This window comes from Haliaeetus albicilla, chromosome 27 (genome assembly GCF_947461875.1).
Source record: "Haliaeetus albicilla chromosome 27, bHalAlb1.1, whole genome shotgun sequence".
NCBI lineage: Eukaryota > Metazoa > Chordata > Aves > Accipitriformes > Accipitridae > Haliaeetus > Haliaeetus albicilla.
The window spans coordinates 13,190,272-13,207,314 of NC_091509.1; the positions used below are offsets into that span (position 1 = coordinate 13,190,272).

At 43.8% G+C, this 17,043-nt stretch overlaps 1 protein-coding gene across 9 annotated transcripts in view; it reads left to right on the forward strand.

Moving 5' to 3' along the window:
- The window catches only part of EBF1 (EBF transcription factor 1), a 284,529-nt gene that overhangs the window by 12,593 nt on the left and 254,893 nt on the right, over window positions 1-17,043 (forward strand). For all 9 annotated transcript variants that reach the window (XM_069772891.1, XM_069772892.1, XM_069772889.1 and 6 more), the window contains exon 6: window positions 7,022-7,090. In XM_069772891.1, coding sequence (XP_069628992.1) covers window positions 7,022-7,090 — 69 coding nt within the window. The remainder of the gene's footprint in view (window positions 1-7,021; window positions 7,091-17,043) is intronic.

The following is a 17,043-nucleotide window of genomic DNA, read 5'->3' on the forward strand; positions in this document are numbered from 1 at the left end:
TCTCTCAAAATCTAGGTTGAACCTGCAGCTATTTTCGGACTTAAATTTATCTTTCTTGCATTAAACAATCCCAAAATAACACAGTTCGGTGTGTGTAATTAGCAGCAAGGTCTCAGTCGTCACACTAGTTTTCAATTATTTATAAAGAGTTATTCTTAACAGAACGCTACTGGTTTTCATTTAGACACCGTAGCCCACAAAAGGTCTCCTCACCAAAATTAACAATCAATTATAGTCTTCTAGCAATAAATGTCTCTGGCCCCAATTCCCAACAAAACCTCCTCGGTAAAATGACAAAATAGTACTTTTTTTTTTTTTTTCCCCCCTGGGTGCACATTAGGACTTGAGGTTAGGAGGCCTGTTTTGTCCCGGTTGCTGCTCACGCAAGGTCCCCGCTCAGCTGGAGCAGAGCAGGTGATGCTCCTCCACCCAAATGATGTCTTCTTGTTGATTTTCTTTAAACTTCCCCGTGCAGATTTGGCTCTCCCCTGGGCTCCCTTCCCCTGAACATGCCTGCCTGGGGTTGGTCACTTAAATTCAGGACAGTCAAATATCTTCTCTCCCAAACACGGTACTTCTGCAGCTGCTTCCTTCTCTTTTCTGGCTGATTGAAATAGGTGAAGCCTCTTCTACTTCCTTTTTACCGCAGAGAAGGCAGCATCTTCTCGCAAACCCCTCCGACACCTAGGAGAGCTTGACCTTGCAGTCTCATTAAAGTTAGTGGGTGTTTTTTGCATGTCTGAAAAAATCATTTGTTACATGTTATTCGATGGCAGAAAATAATTGCCTGGTGGAAGACAAGGCGTTCTTGCATAAGCTCATTGTTACAATCAGTTGTTTTAAGACTGTAAAAATGCCATTGCATGCGTTGTAACTTTTACAAAACACATTTACTAAAAAGGAGTAACTTGAGGGTAAAAACTAGTACCCACTTCTAAGAGAATAAACTTGGATGAGGGTTTCCTGGTGGGGGAGAGTCTTAGACAAAATATTCAGATGGAAACTTCTCTGTTGGTTGATTTTTTTTTTTAAGGTTTTTTTTTTTTTTTTCATTCTTGGGGATCTGCGTGTTTTGTCCTCCATGGCAGCTCCTCCCTGATAAAACCCAGCTTGAGGGCAGTGCCCCGCGATGCCGGCAGAGAAGGAGCTGCTCTCCTTGCTTTGCCAGCCTGGGTGAAACCCTGCACAGCCCCACGAATTCTTCCTTGCAGGATTTGGGGGATTTGAGTTTTCACGTCCTATTTTTCTAGACTGCTTCATTCAGTAGGTTTGGCTTCTTCCAGGAAACCAAAGATAACCCATTAGAGCCCGAGAACGATCAGATGGGTATCTCCGAGAGGTGCCCGAGCTTCTGCTGCCGTTGGGAGCTGCAGCATCGCTTTGCTGAGGACTCCCGGCCGCTTCTCCCTTTCCAAATGGAAACCCAGTTGCGCTGACAAACTCATAATTGCCCTAAAATTCATTGGCCCAATTAGCACCACTTTCACACTAGATACCTAGCTAGGAACAATTCATGGAAATATTAAAGGAGGCCCCTGACCTGATAAGGCTGAAGTGCATGCTTTGCTTTTCTCCTGTAATAGACCAGTAAAAGAGTGGGACTGTTCACACGAGTAAAATTAAGCACATGCTCAAGTGCCTGCAGTGTCAGGCTCTGAATCTGCTGTTAGTCCTGGGTGATGTGCTCTCCTGATTCTTAAACGGCAAGGTTTTGAAGTAGGAATTCCATCTGCCTGCCACTCATTGAGCCATCCGTGCAAGAGTAAGAATCACCCACTTTAATACATTAATTTTCTTACAAATACTCTAGAAACATCAAGGGTAAGAAGTAAATTGAAACTTTATATAGAGGGCTGAGTTTTAACCAGAAGATCAAATACCTGCGTCAAAGATTTATGGCTGTTCAATATACTTTGACTGAGACAAAATTATTTCTGTTCTGGGAATGTGAAAAGATGTGCAGTCTTTCCCTTTATTAAAGCACTTTACACTTTCTTTGTTCTTAAAATTCACTGGATCAGGAGCTTTATTCTTCTCCTTCTATTTGTTTACTGCTAGTCCTTGCTTTGTGTTTCATAACCATAAGGTGGAGGGGTAGCAAAAAAAATTAAAAAAAAATCTGCCCATATCTGCCCATAGTAGGCAGATGTTGTGTGCCTGACGGGGTGGAGGAGACATATTCAAATTTCTTACGGCTCGTATTAGATATTACCCATTTCCTTTTCTGCCTGTACATGTGTAAGAGGGTGCTGTTTGTTTACCAGGCCGCTTGACCCTATTGCACAAATCTGTCATCTATTGTGCTGCTAACACTCTTTTAAATTGCAAATCTGATGCTCTTTAGGGGTCTAGAAGGGGGAAAAAAAACCCTCTCTCCACACCATTCTGTTTCTCTTGATTTCTTGCCTGTTGTAAGTGGAAGTTGGGATGTGCTGAATTTGCACCAGGGGTGCAAATGCAGCCTCAATTATAAGCATAAAATTAGAGTCTGTTCCCCATTAATCAGCCCAGCTAATTGCTATGCACTACCATTAGCCATATGGTGTGAAAGACAGCTTGCTCTCCCTAAGATGAAATTTCTTCATTTCAGACATGAAATAGTGAGGGCTCTGTATTTTAAAATAGCTTGTTTTAGATATTTAATTTCTAAACAACTTTCAGCAGTGCTTTCTATCAAGGCTAACTGCACAATAAAACTTTGCATTTATGTGACAAAGCTGGGTATTTATAGTATACTACAACTATGGCTCGGATAAGACAAAGAATTCAAATGTATAGGAGAGTCCTGGTTGTGGTAGGAAAGTGGGGCTGCGGTTTGCTTCAGGTGGCTGTTTATTTCAAAGGATTTCATTGTGTTTTGTCAAATATAAAAATCTACACTGTTGGCGAAAATGTTAATAGCTGGGGAGAATTCACAGCCTCAGTGGAATTTATTAGTATTGTAGGCAGCATGGGGAGGGACATCTATAGTTAATATTGCCTCAACAATTTCCATTATGAAACCTTCAGTGGCTTACAGCTTTGCCAAACTTAAACTGTTCTGGCTGAAATGTCCTTTGCAGGGTGTCAGCCTCAGGCTGACTTTCTTTGGAAAGTTTCAGCTAAAATGGTTCAGTGATTTCTGAGAATGAGGTTGGAGTAAAATATGGTTTTTGTCTGTGTAAAATAAAATCTTACAGCTGTTTTGGCGAGAAGCTCCCGTACCTCCACGCTTGGGGGCGAGGAGCCTGTTTGGGGCAGGGGTTGTCCCAACCGCATCGTCTGCGGGATGAAACCCACCTCGCTGGGAGCTTCTGCAAAATCTCTCCCACACGGACTCGCTAACGACTTGTTAGAGCCTGGCAGCTAAATGATCGGAAAGTCGCATTTGCGCTGGCCACGTGCCATCGCCCCATAATTTCTCATTGTTCATTGTCCCCGCAGAACGCCCGAGCGCACAGATACACAAAGCAGGGCTCCTCTCACGAGCGATGCTCCTGGCCGCCACGCCAGGGTGGGGACGGGAGGATTTGGGGGTGCCAGACATCGGGGCGAGGAGGCCATCGGGGCGAGGAGGCCATCTCCTGCGTGCCCGGGCAACGCGGGGTAGAGATGCTCCAGCACAGGGAAGGGAAGAGGAGGAAGAAGGTATGGAGCAAGACGCCAGGAGGGCAGCAGGTCTCCAGAGGGTTGGGGTGAGGACAAAGGCAGCAACAAAAGCTGGGAGTGGTGGTGGCCAGGGGACGGGGAGGGCTGTGAAGGGGCAGGATGGGGATGGCGTCGGGCAACAGGAGGGGGGGAAACCTGGGGTGGGCAGAGATGAGGTGCAGGAGCTGGAGGAGGTTGCGATGGCAAGAGGCCGCACTACTATCAAGGACTACTTGTTTTAAAAACAAGCAAACCCTCCAAAAAAATCAAATTTTCTAGGGTTTTTCTGTGGGCCAACGTGGTGTTGTACCTGAGCTGTGGCTCCTTGCCCCACTTGGGGAGAGGTGTCGTGGGGGAAGAGCGAGGGCAAGTCCTTGCCCTCCTGGCTGCAAGGAGCTGGCACTCGGCACCTCTCCCTGAACTTTCACAGAGCCTTACTGGGAGCTGGAGGGTTTCTGGGTGACTTAGAGAAGCTCCTGGGAATTTTTAAATTCCTTCAGGGAAAGGAGAAAGGGTACAGAATATTTAGGAACTTATTCCCAAGTGTTAAATAGGCACTAAAAGCCAAAGCTTTTGAGGCAAGTTGAATTAAAAGCACTTCTCGCACCACGTGACCAGCTCTTAAACTCAGGATTTGCGTGACTTTTTAATTCTCTGCATAGAAAAACTGGGGTAGATAAGGTCTTGGATCCTGCTGTTGGGGGGAAAGAATTGCAAAAGGCAAGCTGAGGTTTAAAAAAAAAATTATCTAGAACATGAAAGAGCATTCGGGGTCTCCTCTCATGCCACAGAGCCACCAGACGGCGGGATGTGCCAGCCATGCACCCCTTCCCCATCACCCTCAAATCGCCGTGCAAGGAGTGAGGTCTCTTGGTATTACTCGGGACTGTTGGGGTGCACTCTTGGGAAGCCCTATCCAAACGAGGGGGTCACCCGATGAGCAACGCGGCGTTTCCCCCGTTCCCGAAGCCTGGTTGTCCCCGTCGGCCAGCGCCTGTCTCCGTCCCGCTGGTGGCAGGAGGGGACACCGAGGCGTCCCCATCTCCGGGCCCCTGCGGCCGCCTCTCCCGCTGGGTTAGAACCCCGGGAAGGTGCCGGCCTCCGAGCCTGGTGGTGCGTGGATGGTGGTATCTGCCCATCTCGGGCTGGGAGCCTGGGAACCTTTGCTCGCCTGAGTAAGTGTGGCAATTTCTGTCCCTCCAGTCTGCTGTGAGAATGTCAGGACTAGCCCTGATTCGCTTCAGTCACAAGAACTGCATTGTCTTAACTTGTGCCAACTCTGTTTCTAATTACATTTTAATCATTTAAAAATGATTAGCAGTTTTTATTGCCTTGTTTGTGGGTAAATTTTCTCACCCCACACATTCTAGCTGCACTCCAATGACAAGTCCTTTTATAGGCAAAAAAGCCCCCCGAACGTCCACATGATTATTTACCTACAGCATATTTTATGCTTTCCTAAATTTTAATACTTTCTGGGTGCCAAGGCTCTTGCATTTTCTGGTGGATCAATTGTGGTATTGTGCTGTAAAATTAAGCAGTTTTTTTTGGCAATCCCAAACAATGTAACTTCCACCGAAATGAAGATACCGCACATGTGTTAACTGTGAAAAGTTTCAGCCCTGAATAGTTGCCTTGAAGCTTTTTGCGGTGAAAAGAATTATGTATTTTCCTCTCTTTGAAAACAAATTTTTTTTTTTTTTAAACCATGTTTAAACAGGCTGTTTTTGTAAAAGGCCCCCTTTTTTTGTTATCTTTAGTGTGGTTAGTTGCTTTATTGCTAATCTTGGTGGGTAACTGTATATTATTCACTCTATTGTTCAGCAACACAAGAGAACCTTTGTCATACTCCCAACAGGGCTATTTATATAGTGTGGCACTTCTGAGGGCGTCTTCCTGCCCTGATGTTCTTCCACCTTCTGGGGAAAAGAAAATAGTTCATCGGAGCGGGAGCGCGAGCAGCGGTCCCTCCTGCCAGCCGCCCAAAGCCGGCTGCTGAAATAAGGGCGATGCGCAGGTCCTCGGGATGCCATTTGGAACAAGCTCGGTGGTTTCCAAAGATTTGGTTGCATGTGGTTGAGGTTTACCAGAAAGTTTATTGAAGAGAAAGATGCACTCAGGTCTGGCCGGGGAGAGGAATTGGGGTGGTCGTCCCCGCCTGTCACTTGGTGCCACCATGGGATGGGGTCCCTGCAGCCCTCACCCCACAGGAGCTGCCCAGGCTTCATCCAGCAGGTCCCTGGGGACCAAGGAGGGCTTGGGAAGACCAGGAGCTTCTTGATTTTTTTTTTTTTTTTTAATTCCTTGGAGCCTTGACTTTGGCGGGGGATTTTCTGTTAAGGGATGTCAACAAACAGGTGCTTTCCTTGCTAGATGGGTGTTTCTTCCCTGGGGCGGGCAGGTGGGTGAAAGTCTGAGGCTTTGCTCACCTGTGTAGCTGTGACTTGGTCTCATGGGTTTAGACGAGCTGCTGGGGAGAGCAGGGCAGCCCCCACGTCGCTCAGCCGCAGCTCTAGATGCACCAGGAGGGATTCCCACCCTGAGCAGAAACATATATATTGCCTATGAGCTTACCTGCAATGTATTTATGGCTCCTAATGGACAATAACCCCTGACAAGGAATCATCACAAACAACAATTTAACTTCTCTTAGGAAACAATGAGCCACCTTAGTTCAAAAGAATCCCAGCCTCGAGGTCAGCGATGGAGCAGTGCTTTAGGAGACGGAGCTTATATTTCACATGCCTGCTTTGTATCTGACCTGATGCAGGGCACCAGCCGCCGGAGCTGTGCTCTCTGTGGCATTAGTGATCATTAACACGCTCAGAAAACTTGGGGAAATAGGCACGCTCCAGCATAAAAAAAGCCGCTGCCGATGGCGCTTGCATTTTAGCTCCCCCATTAACAACAGCGTTTCTTAGAGGGAGAATAATTGTGCTTTCAGATTTCGGGGGGAGGTTTCCTGGTAGCTGAGAGTTTGGCTCTGTGTAGATGCAGGAATATCTTGTGGATGTCTAACATAGGCATTAAGCAAATGTGAAAACCCGGCTCAGTGGGGAAAAGGCTGCCTTATTTTGTGTGCGAGCGTATGTGGGACAACTGTTAAACCCTACGGAAAAGAGGCTACAAATAGGCAGGTCTCCCCGTTTCGGGTGATCCTTGAATTATTATTTGTGAAAGGGGCAAACCCCCTCTCTTTTTATATTTTCTGTTGCTAACCAGCTGTGCAAGAAGTTAAACATAGTAATTAACCCATATGTGACCCACTACATTTGACTGATTTCCAGGCAGGGACTGAGCGGTAACTCTAGCCGGCAATTTGAACCTACCATGTTCGTAATGATGATTTTACAGTGTAATGGTCGCACTAAATCCTTTCACTTTTGCTCTGTAGCCGCTGTTGTGACAAGAAAAGCTGTGGAAACAGAAATGAGACTCCATCAGATCCAGTGATAATTGACAGGTAAGGACTGCTATTGTTTCCTTCCATTTTTTTTTTCTCCCCCTCCTCATTATAATGAAACACCTGCCCTGTGTTGCTAATGGGGAAGAATTAGGAGTATATACGGATGAAATTTTGTTTTTGATACTGAATTAGTTGTGCTTTGCAATTGCGATTGCCATGGAAGGGCCATATGGAGGATAACGGAGCGACCTGCTCTTTTGAGGGCTCCGGTTCTTGTAACTGATTCATGTGCATAAAGAGGAGATTTTTCTTTCTGACTTTCTGTGGCTCAATTCACATGCTGTGCCAGGGAAGCTTCAGGAATAAAATAATAATAGTTCGTGATTTATGAAATGTGGTTGGGTGCTTATAAATATTTAACTTTTATTTGAAAAATGTTTGAATCATTATCACTTTTAGCTACAGTAGTTCTGTTGGATGCAATCCATCTACATTTTAAGGTTTTTATTTATGCATAAAAACAGTTAAAAAAATAGATCTGCAAAGTAAGATTTTTTTCCTCCTCTTATTTTCTTTGGTTGGAATACTATTTTGACTGTATTGTCAGTTGATTAATTCATTTTTGCCTGTCTTAATTATTGTGTTTTTAAACAGATCCATATTGCTAATCTGACATCACCGAGTAAATCATTGTAGTACAATACATCTATTTTAGTTGTTCTGAGCCGCGCGTAGTTTCTGTGCTTGCAAATTATGCAAAATGGTAGCCAAAGAGTCAATTTTACATTTTAATTGTCCAAACTCATTGTACGAAGCCGTGTGCGATAACCAGGTTATTATGCAGCATTACTCTAGACGAGTTAAATGGCCATGAAGTACTGACAGTGTCTGTCATCAGCTGGGGAAAGCAATACCTTTGCACTAATCTCTGAATAGAGGGACCCTGAAGGGAAACTACCTATACATATAGGGGCGAGAGCATAGAATAGTGTGCTCCTCCTTGCGTTATTGTCTGAGTTAATGTTTGCTATATGAAGTTTAAAGTATCTTCCGTGCCAGTGCGTCCATTTTACGGAAGAAGGTGAAGAGGGTTTGATGTGTTGGGTGCCACACGCAGCGAGCGGTCCAGGGGTATGGCAGAGCCTTGCCTGGCATTGTGCTCCTCCAAACTCCCCGATTTAGAGTTCTTGTTTGAATTTGGTAAGAAAGTGCATATATTGGAAGCTTATAGCAGATGTTTTGATTAGCTATAATAAGTAATCCTGAGAATGTTTGGATCTCGGAAGATATCTCTATCTATTTTAACTAGGCATATTTTCATCTTCTGTGAGCATTAGGTAGTACCAGGGAAAGTGGGGGGAAAAAGCCCCCACAGTGAAATCTGTATAGAGATGTGTTTTATAAGCATGCTGCGGAGTCGAACACTATAAACATGGTGTTAGAGTGGCATTTTGAGCAACATGAAAGCTACAAAATTCACATGAATTTTTCATTGTACTGGAAAGTGAGATGTTAAGATGCTAATGGCAGGTTTACAGAAATATTTTGTTTAACTATCTAGTATGCAAAACTGCTAGTTGCAAATCATTTTAAATTATGAAAGCCAGAGATGCTGTCTGTTACATGCTTCCTGCAAAATGAGGAAACCAGTTACATGAAAAAACCAGATTCAGCTTCCCAGCAGTGATCAATTTATCAGTCTTTACATAAATTGATGCAAAAGGTACCAATTCGGAAGATTATTTTTAAAATGCAAGCTAAACATAATGTAAAGATGATAATACAAACCCTACCTCACCACCCGTACTGAATCACGCTTGGCTTGTGAATGGGTTAAGCTTTTAAGTTCTTCACTTGGTTTTAAATTGTGACTTTGATACAGAAGGTTGATATGACTGTGGTTTGAATAACATTTGATTTTGACCTGCTCCTGTGGGTTGCAATGGTATAAGAAATTTGACTCAGCAGTACTGTAATTAGCCCTCCCCGCGTTTTTGAAACAGGATTGTGTTACCTGGATTGCATTAGTGTGGCTTCTATTGTTGCCGCTTCGCATCTGTCCCAGTAGGGTACTTAAAACCTTTTCTTGGCCGGGACTAGTTCAAACAATTTAGGCCAAATAAGTATGTGCTTTATACAGTTAGTGGCTTTAGTGATGTTTCTTGTGACATTTATCCTATTCATTTTTTTCCCCCCTTTTGGTTTGGAAAGGATGAAGTGATCTATATGGAGCCTTTTTACCTTGAAATGAGTCCTTTAAAATTGTTCTAACATTAAAATGCCTGCACAAGTCAGAACATGTGTTTAGTTGTACTCCATTGTCACTTCTCCATGCACACAATTTTTAACTATTATGTCAATTGATATGCAAAACCATATTTAGCTATTTTTATTTGCATGTGAGCTTAGAGAATTCATTTACCATTTGGGCTAAAGCACTCCCACATGCCTTACGCTCTGATAAAGTCTTGCCTATGGATTTAATCTAACTCTTGCATCAAATCCTGCGAATCCACAGACTCTGACCTAACATAGAATTTAACATAGAATCTATCCATGGGATTTTTGACATATGTACTTACATGGAAATGCTATCCTCTTCTTACATGCTGGAATACTATTTTGGATTGATTAATCCTCTTTGATGAGGCTAGAGGAACTTGGGATAGAGAGAGCTCCCTCTTTGTGGTGGTTTAGTGAACTTGGCGAAGAGGCTGTTTGGCAACTTCAAAGTTACATGTGTTGTGTTCTTTTTCAAACCCTAGATACATATGAAAAGTAAATTGTATATTTTTATTTAATCAAAATGTGGGATTTAAAAAAAGCCTGTACTTGTGTTTGGAACAGGATATGACTTTCTAAAATTGCTTTATACTTTGCTCTGTTATAGTATCAGCAGATACAGCAGTGAAAGGGACCTAAAGAAATTTATACTCATATAGTGATCTGAATTTTCTTTGGAGAACAAAATAAATCTATTATGCTTACAGAGCAGTCATTTCAAGGAATTTTCTTGGAAACTTGTGTGTGTCTGAATCATCTTCTTAGCGTAGCCTGTATATTTTATCACTAATCCAGTTACATGTGTCGAGATGAAGATCTGATGAACAGGAACTCATTTTAAAAGGGGTATTATTGTCACAATACAAATGCACAATTCCTCCTACAAGTGCAGTGGCAGGGCTGTATTGTAATCACACTTTAAGAAAACACAGAGCACTTCCTGTTATTAAATTAAACTCTAGATTGATTTAACTTTCAAATTGTAACTCATATTTGAATTTAAAAGGTTTGCAATAAAATTCTTGTGAAGAAATCGAATAAATTGTAGTTTTATTACCACTCTGGATATCCCGGTGTCCTAACCTTTTTCCTTACAGTTATCTTAGTTCAATAAATAAAACCTCATTAGACTATTCCCATTTCAACGAGTTTATTAAATTTTACAGGAGTAATTAGCATAAGCTGTGCTAATTTTTCTGGAAGACTAATGAGAGCGCTTCCTAATTAGGTTTGCTTTGTAAGAATCAGAAAAGATGATAATGACAAAAGTCACATAGGGGAGAAAGTGGGGCTTTATATTATTCCTTGGTTCAGGGAAGAGGCTCCTCTCTTGGCATTCTGTTCCAAACTTTTAAACCCCATTTACCATTGTCAGGACCAATATTTAATGGTGTTACCCATGCCTGCCGGGGCTTCTTTACCTTTTATGGCTGCATCCAGTAACCAGGAGTCCTACAGACTGATAAAATAGGAATAACCACTGCAATCCCAAATATAGCGGCAGAAAAATCTCAGCATTTAGGATCTATACCATATACCTCCAGCTTGTGACACTGCATGGAAAAAGGGCTGAAAACAGCCTGCTTGGCAATTGCTGGTTCATCCCAAATCTTGCCTCTTCCCAGCGTACTTGAGCAGGCTCATGACAGTGACCTGAAATCGGCTTTGCTGAGATTTACCAATACGGATGAGACCTACTTAAGAAATCTTGCCACCTTCTATCTTTTGGATAGATAAACTTTAATTGCGCTGTAAGTCTCCAGCACAAAGCCTGTTGCTGTGTGCCCCTAGGTGGCAAGTCAGCACGGGGATGACCAGGGTCTCTTCTGGCCCTTGTCTGGCAATATACTGAAGTTCTTCATGTGCTGCTTCGGATGCAATTTCTGAGGAATGAGGCTCCCTCTGGCTTTGAAGAGGCGGCTTATGCATTTCCAGTACAATCAGAGCTCTTGTCCATGGAGCAGGGGTGGTGGCTCATGGGTTGGAAGCTGTAATATTTTTTTACGCTTTATTATCAGATGGCACCAAGGTACATTTTAATGCACGACCTGCTACCGGTGTTTGAAAGGCCTGTGTGCTTTCAACACCTGCTGTACGGGATGCTCGGCCGCGCTCTCTGTAATCCGTCCCCAGCACACCCAGCTGCCACGGCTACGGAGGGAGCCAACTTACCTACATATGTTTTTGAAATCTTTCAGCCTTTAACCTGAAAAATTTTATGTTTGTGGGTAGGATTTCACCGTGCAATGACATGAAAAGAGGCGTGAATGACTTTCAATGTCTCCATTTTACCGCTTTACAAGTCATCACGTAGTGGATTGTATTTTACGGGCCTGATCATCTTTTCATCCTAAATACCAGGCAGGTGGAAAAATGACACAGAGGACTGTATCACACTCACTGCATCCTCCCCACAAATATACTTGTCAGGCAGATGTGGCGGTTAATGCATTTTGCAGTAGCTTTCCATGCCCAGAGGGAGGGTGATGGAGATGCAGGCAGGCTGGCAGAGCAGGCCAGTCTTCGGGAGAGAAGCCGGCAAGAGGATGAGGTGGGTTTTGTTTGGGAGGGAGCTGCCGAGGATTGCTTTGCTGCGGGTGATGGGATCAGCACCGCAGCTGATCCCCAGCCAGACTACAGGGACACGGGCTTGTCATAGCACTGGTGTCACAGCACAGTGGCAGAAGATGCCAGGCACTTTGGCAGTGGTCCCTTTGCAGAAGTCCCGGCTCCTGCCCTGTCCTGGTCGTATCCTTGGTCCCCCCCCAGCCAGATGCGGTACCTGCACCGGGCTGCGTGGGGGCAGAGGGAGGCGCGTGTGCTGGTGTCCTGCTCCCCCCTTGCCCACCCTGGGGACAGGGCTCCAGGAGGCTGCGGGTCCCATCCGTCCTGGGTCCTTGGGTGGGTTTTGCACGCAGGCGTGCCCTGAGAGATCTCAAGACATAGGTGAGAAATGCGCCGGGGCCTGAGTATTTGGCCGTTCTCTTGAACCTTGTACTGGAAAGTGCCCACCTCGTTGCTGTGCCCCTTCCAGAGCCAGATGGGAGTTATTGATCCAGCAGGGAGGGAGTCCGCGGAGCAGAAACTGAGCGGCAGAGGACGACCCCCAGCACTGCACAGAGATGTCTCCCAGGCTGTCTTTTAAGGCTGTGCTGCCTAAACCCTCTGGGCCTCTAAGCAGCGTGTTCAGATGGGCAGAAGTTGGCCTTGAGCATTTCGTGTGAGCTCCCCGAGCCTGTGAACCCATACATTTCTGAGAGGGGAGGGACTGAGACACACATCCTCAAGGATTTGCTTGTGATTGATGCAGCTGAGAAGCATTACCCCAAACATTTCCCACATGGCTTAGGCAACCAAAGGCATTTTGAGCTGTTGTGAGATAAATGGGAGACTCTGATCAGTAGATGCTTCTCACACAGAGACTCAGACATTAATGCTTGCCCCTCTACCAGCACTCCTCATGCATGCGGTGTCAGTCCTCTTTCTGGTGATGAAATCACTAGAGCTGGGGGTAACTTTGCAAGGATTCTTGCAAAAATCTCTTGGTTTCATCCTATTGGGGTTGGCACATATCTCTGCTGCTTCAAGATTCATTTATTTTGCTCTTGGGGTTTAGTGAATTTGGTCAGGGTCAAACCAGCTTCTGCTTATTGCTTGTTTGATTTCTCTCGCCTCCAAGTATAAGAATTTTTGTATAATCTCAAAACTGTTATGCAAAACCTTAATTTGGTCTCAGCTTCACTCAGGAGGTTTGTGATTTTCTCAGCAAACCTGTTCTGAGTTTTCAGTTTGTTATAAAACCCCAAACCAGGCAAGTTTTATGTGGTTTTGGGTTTCACTGCAAACATTTCACACTACTCTAATAGGTACTTGCTTCTCTCAGTGATGCCTTTTGAATCTGCAGCTAGTGTTTTGGGCTTTATTTCACTGTGATCTTATGCCTGATTATTACTATTTAATATCATGGTGATATAACAAAGGTTCCAATCGCAAAGAAGGCTTATTGTACTAAAAGCTGCGTAGTCTCTAGGTAGGTAGATTATCCCATTCCTGAAGAGAAGTGGTTCTCCCGATGCAGTTTGAAAATTGAAATTGAGATTTTTCTACAGAGAGTGAAAAAACTTAGGCTTGTATAAATGTCCTGGGGATGAGGGAAACTGAAGACTGGCCTACTCTATTGCTTTTGGCATTTGACTATCATCTTTAGTGCTCACCCACAGCCCTTTGGGGCTTGGCCAGTTGTGCTGTCAGTCCAGAAAAGTGACTTTCGTGCACACGTGGGATGTGCTGGACCTGCTGCCCCAAGACCCCGAGGTCAGCATGTCTGTGTCCATGTAGCTCTGCTCTGCCCTGGGTGGCTGGTGAGCCTGGGCTGAGCAGCTCTGCACCTACCGCTTTCAGAGCCGCCGCTGCTGTCGGGTCTGTAAGTCCCTTGGGCTCTTTCTGAAAATCTCAGTCTTGGTCAGCAAGGGTTAACAATTTTAAGAGACTGCACTGGTTTCTCTAAGTCCTCGAAGTCCATCCTGAAGACCCTGTGTGATTGTGCAGAGGAGGACCCTGAGGTCTGACTGAGACGTCGTGGATTACTCTGCTGCTCCCTTCAGATGGCAGGATTTGGGCATCTGAGGATAGAGGTGCTTTAAAAATTTGGCTGCCTCCGTGCAGTGACCTCCTGCAGCATCAGGAAAGCTCCAAGTGCGCCAGGCTGGTCCCAAGAGGAGCTCAGGGCCTGGCAGGGTGATCTGTCCCTTTGTTTCTGGTCACAAAACTTCAAATGTGCTATTCATACCTATCAATTTCTTAATATGAACTCCTACTTCAAAGCATGTCCTGCAGCAGGGAGGGTCTGCTCGGCGCAGTGGGCTACCCGGCTCCACACAGCTCAGTGCCAGCTCTTTTCTTTCTCAAGAGTGAGGATTTTGTTTGGAAAAAAATACTGGCTTTTTCTCATATGCATATATATGTACACACAGTTTCTGGTGTGGATAAATTTCCTGTCCCATCTTAACACCTGATTTATTTCCATATTTGCTGTCGCAGTGGGAATGCACACATGAATAAGAGCAATAGGAAAATGTATTTGCTAAGATCATCCTCAGTTTTAATGCAGATTAGCTAAAATTATTCTGAACATGAAAAATGTATCTTAGCTCTATCCCAGCATTTATTGGGTAAAAACATAACCCAAGCCTTATTCTGCAGAAACTGAGGTGTATGAGTAGTTTTCTTCCTGTGAGTAGTCATAAATGTTTGCGTGTTCTAGCCACCAAAATGTATTCTTATAAGTAATTGGCCACATCTACAAAAATAACTATGCTAAATTCAAATCCACTTCTGCCTGCTGGAAGTGTTTAATTTTAATACAATATCTAACTAATAAAGTTAAAAGAGAGTAAGAAACAATTGTAGGTTTCTGTGTAAATCATGACTGAGATAACTTTCTAGAAATGGATTTAACGCTGTCCTCGGAAAGCAGCAAGTCTCTGTAGTAGTAGTGGTAAATACTGGTATGAATTTTTCTCTTTCCCTGTAGCATCATGGTTTTTTTTTTTTTTTCTTTAACAGTTCTGGAAAAGTACAGAAAGGCCGTACAAAGTTCCCAGTGTGTCACATTAGCAACTTTGCATAGGTAGTTTGTGATCAGAATATATTACTGTATCAAATGAGTGTTTACTTTTTTTGCTAAGGACAGTATTTTAGAAGTTTTTTTAAAGTGGAACGAATAATTTTCTACCCGCTTTTTAAAAATAGTGTTTGGGAATAGGAAACGTGAAAACAAATTTTCTGGTGCTGTTAATATGTGAATTTTATGAAATGAGTTATTAAAAGGCTTTATTTCAAATTATATACTGGACAGCATTAAGGTGACCCAGATATAGAGCCTTTCACTGCAATCATTGAAACGCTATGAACAGTACTGTTTTGTCTTTGGTTTCTTGCTGCCTCTAAAGGTGTAGGCAGATGAAGATAACTTTAAAGAGAGCTATTTCTCCAATTACAAGCTTTTGTCCAAGAGCAAAGAAAGATTTTTAGACTAACAGCATTCACTATAACAAAATTAAATTCCCTTCATCTGACAAGAAGCTGAGTTTGGCAACAGTTTGGGATTTTTTGTTGGAGATATAGCAGAAGCTGCCCTCTGCACCCCCTGTTTTTCAGCCGGCCAGACCCGAAAGGCGGTGACCCGAATTTGGGGGGATCGAGGTGGGGAAGGGCAGGGGGGGCACTGGATGGTGTCACACACGGTGAGAGCAGAGTGGGCACCAGTACGCTTGGGGGCATGGTTTTCCCCTTTGCCGGAGAAGGGCTTGTTGCCCTTCCCAGGGGTCCGGGGGGGCGAGGGAGCAGCATCGCCACTGTCACCCCCCCGCCGGGCAGGGCCCGGACGCCCGGCCAAATCTCTCCGGTTTTGTAACAACGTGGTAACGTCCAAAATGGCATTCCACAACTATGCCATCTCGCTAACCGGCTGAGGCACAATAGTTCAGTAATGTAATATAAAAAGTAATGGTGTTAGCTAACACATCCTTAATAAGATATTGTCCGCTGCTCTGCCATATGCTACCGAGCAGGCTTTCCCTCTGTGGGGCTTTTGAGTTCTCTCAATAAGATTATTTCAAATACTCTAATCCTGAATCATTGACATGAATACAAAAGCCTAGTGACATCTAATAGATGCCTCTTAGCTTTGCTTTTCCTCTTGTTCCTTTCCTTTTTCTTCTCTTTTTACCTGACAAAAAGCTTACAGACACTTGGGCTCTGTCTCTCAGTACCAGCATGTGGGTCCCCTCATGAAATATAAAGGAGGAAAAAGGGCTGACATAGGGCTGATAAGCCACAGAGCAAAGGACCATAGATTAAAAGTAAATGCCAGTAAATCCTACCCTGTACACTCAGTTGTTCTTTTATTGTTTTCTTTAACTCTTCCAGTGCCACGCCGGGCTAGAAAGAGATGAAAAATGGGGTTAAAAAAAAAGGCGATGCTACAGTGACATAGTGCCAGCGTCCTAAAGGCTTGCTGTACACTTGGGTTTTCTCAGCTCTCCTCTCACCTTGACTTTCTAATCAGAGTTGTAAACTGTTTCAGCTAATCGCATCATTCAACTAGCTGAGTGTTTAGGTCATTTTTTCAAAGATTAATTAAAAAAAAAAAAAAAAAAGAAACACCCTCACACCCCGAAGTGACATGATTGTGACCCTGGAAAGGATAAATTTTATATAAAGTAAATGTTAGGAAGAACTGATATCCCACTGTGAGTGTCTAGCAATAAAAAAAAATCTTCTTCTTGTTAGTGTTGTCTCGATGACTGTCAGAGACAGAAAATAATTTTTCTGTTCATCTTCTTTTGGCCTTTGCCAAACTGTTCATCTGTTGAATCCTAAAATTGCCTTTGGACAAAGTTATTAGTACAGGATACAGCCAGTGTCTACAATGGGTTAAAAGGAAGCTGTTTAAAACATAATCATTGTCCTTAATTTTCTGTATGATTTTGTAGGGAGACGCTCAGGCTTTCCTGACCAGGATAACCATCCGCTTCCACCCAGTTGAGTCAGGTCTTCTCTGTAATCTCCCTGAAAATAATCTTTCAGTTGGATTTTTTGGCATCTGCATCACTACATAACCATTGGCTGACTTCCCAGATGTTAAGTCACTTTGATAAGTGGATGTTAAAAACCACTTTACCTAGTTCAGATTTTGTAGAAGGATGACACAAGAAGAGAAGAAA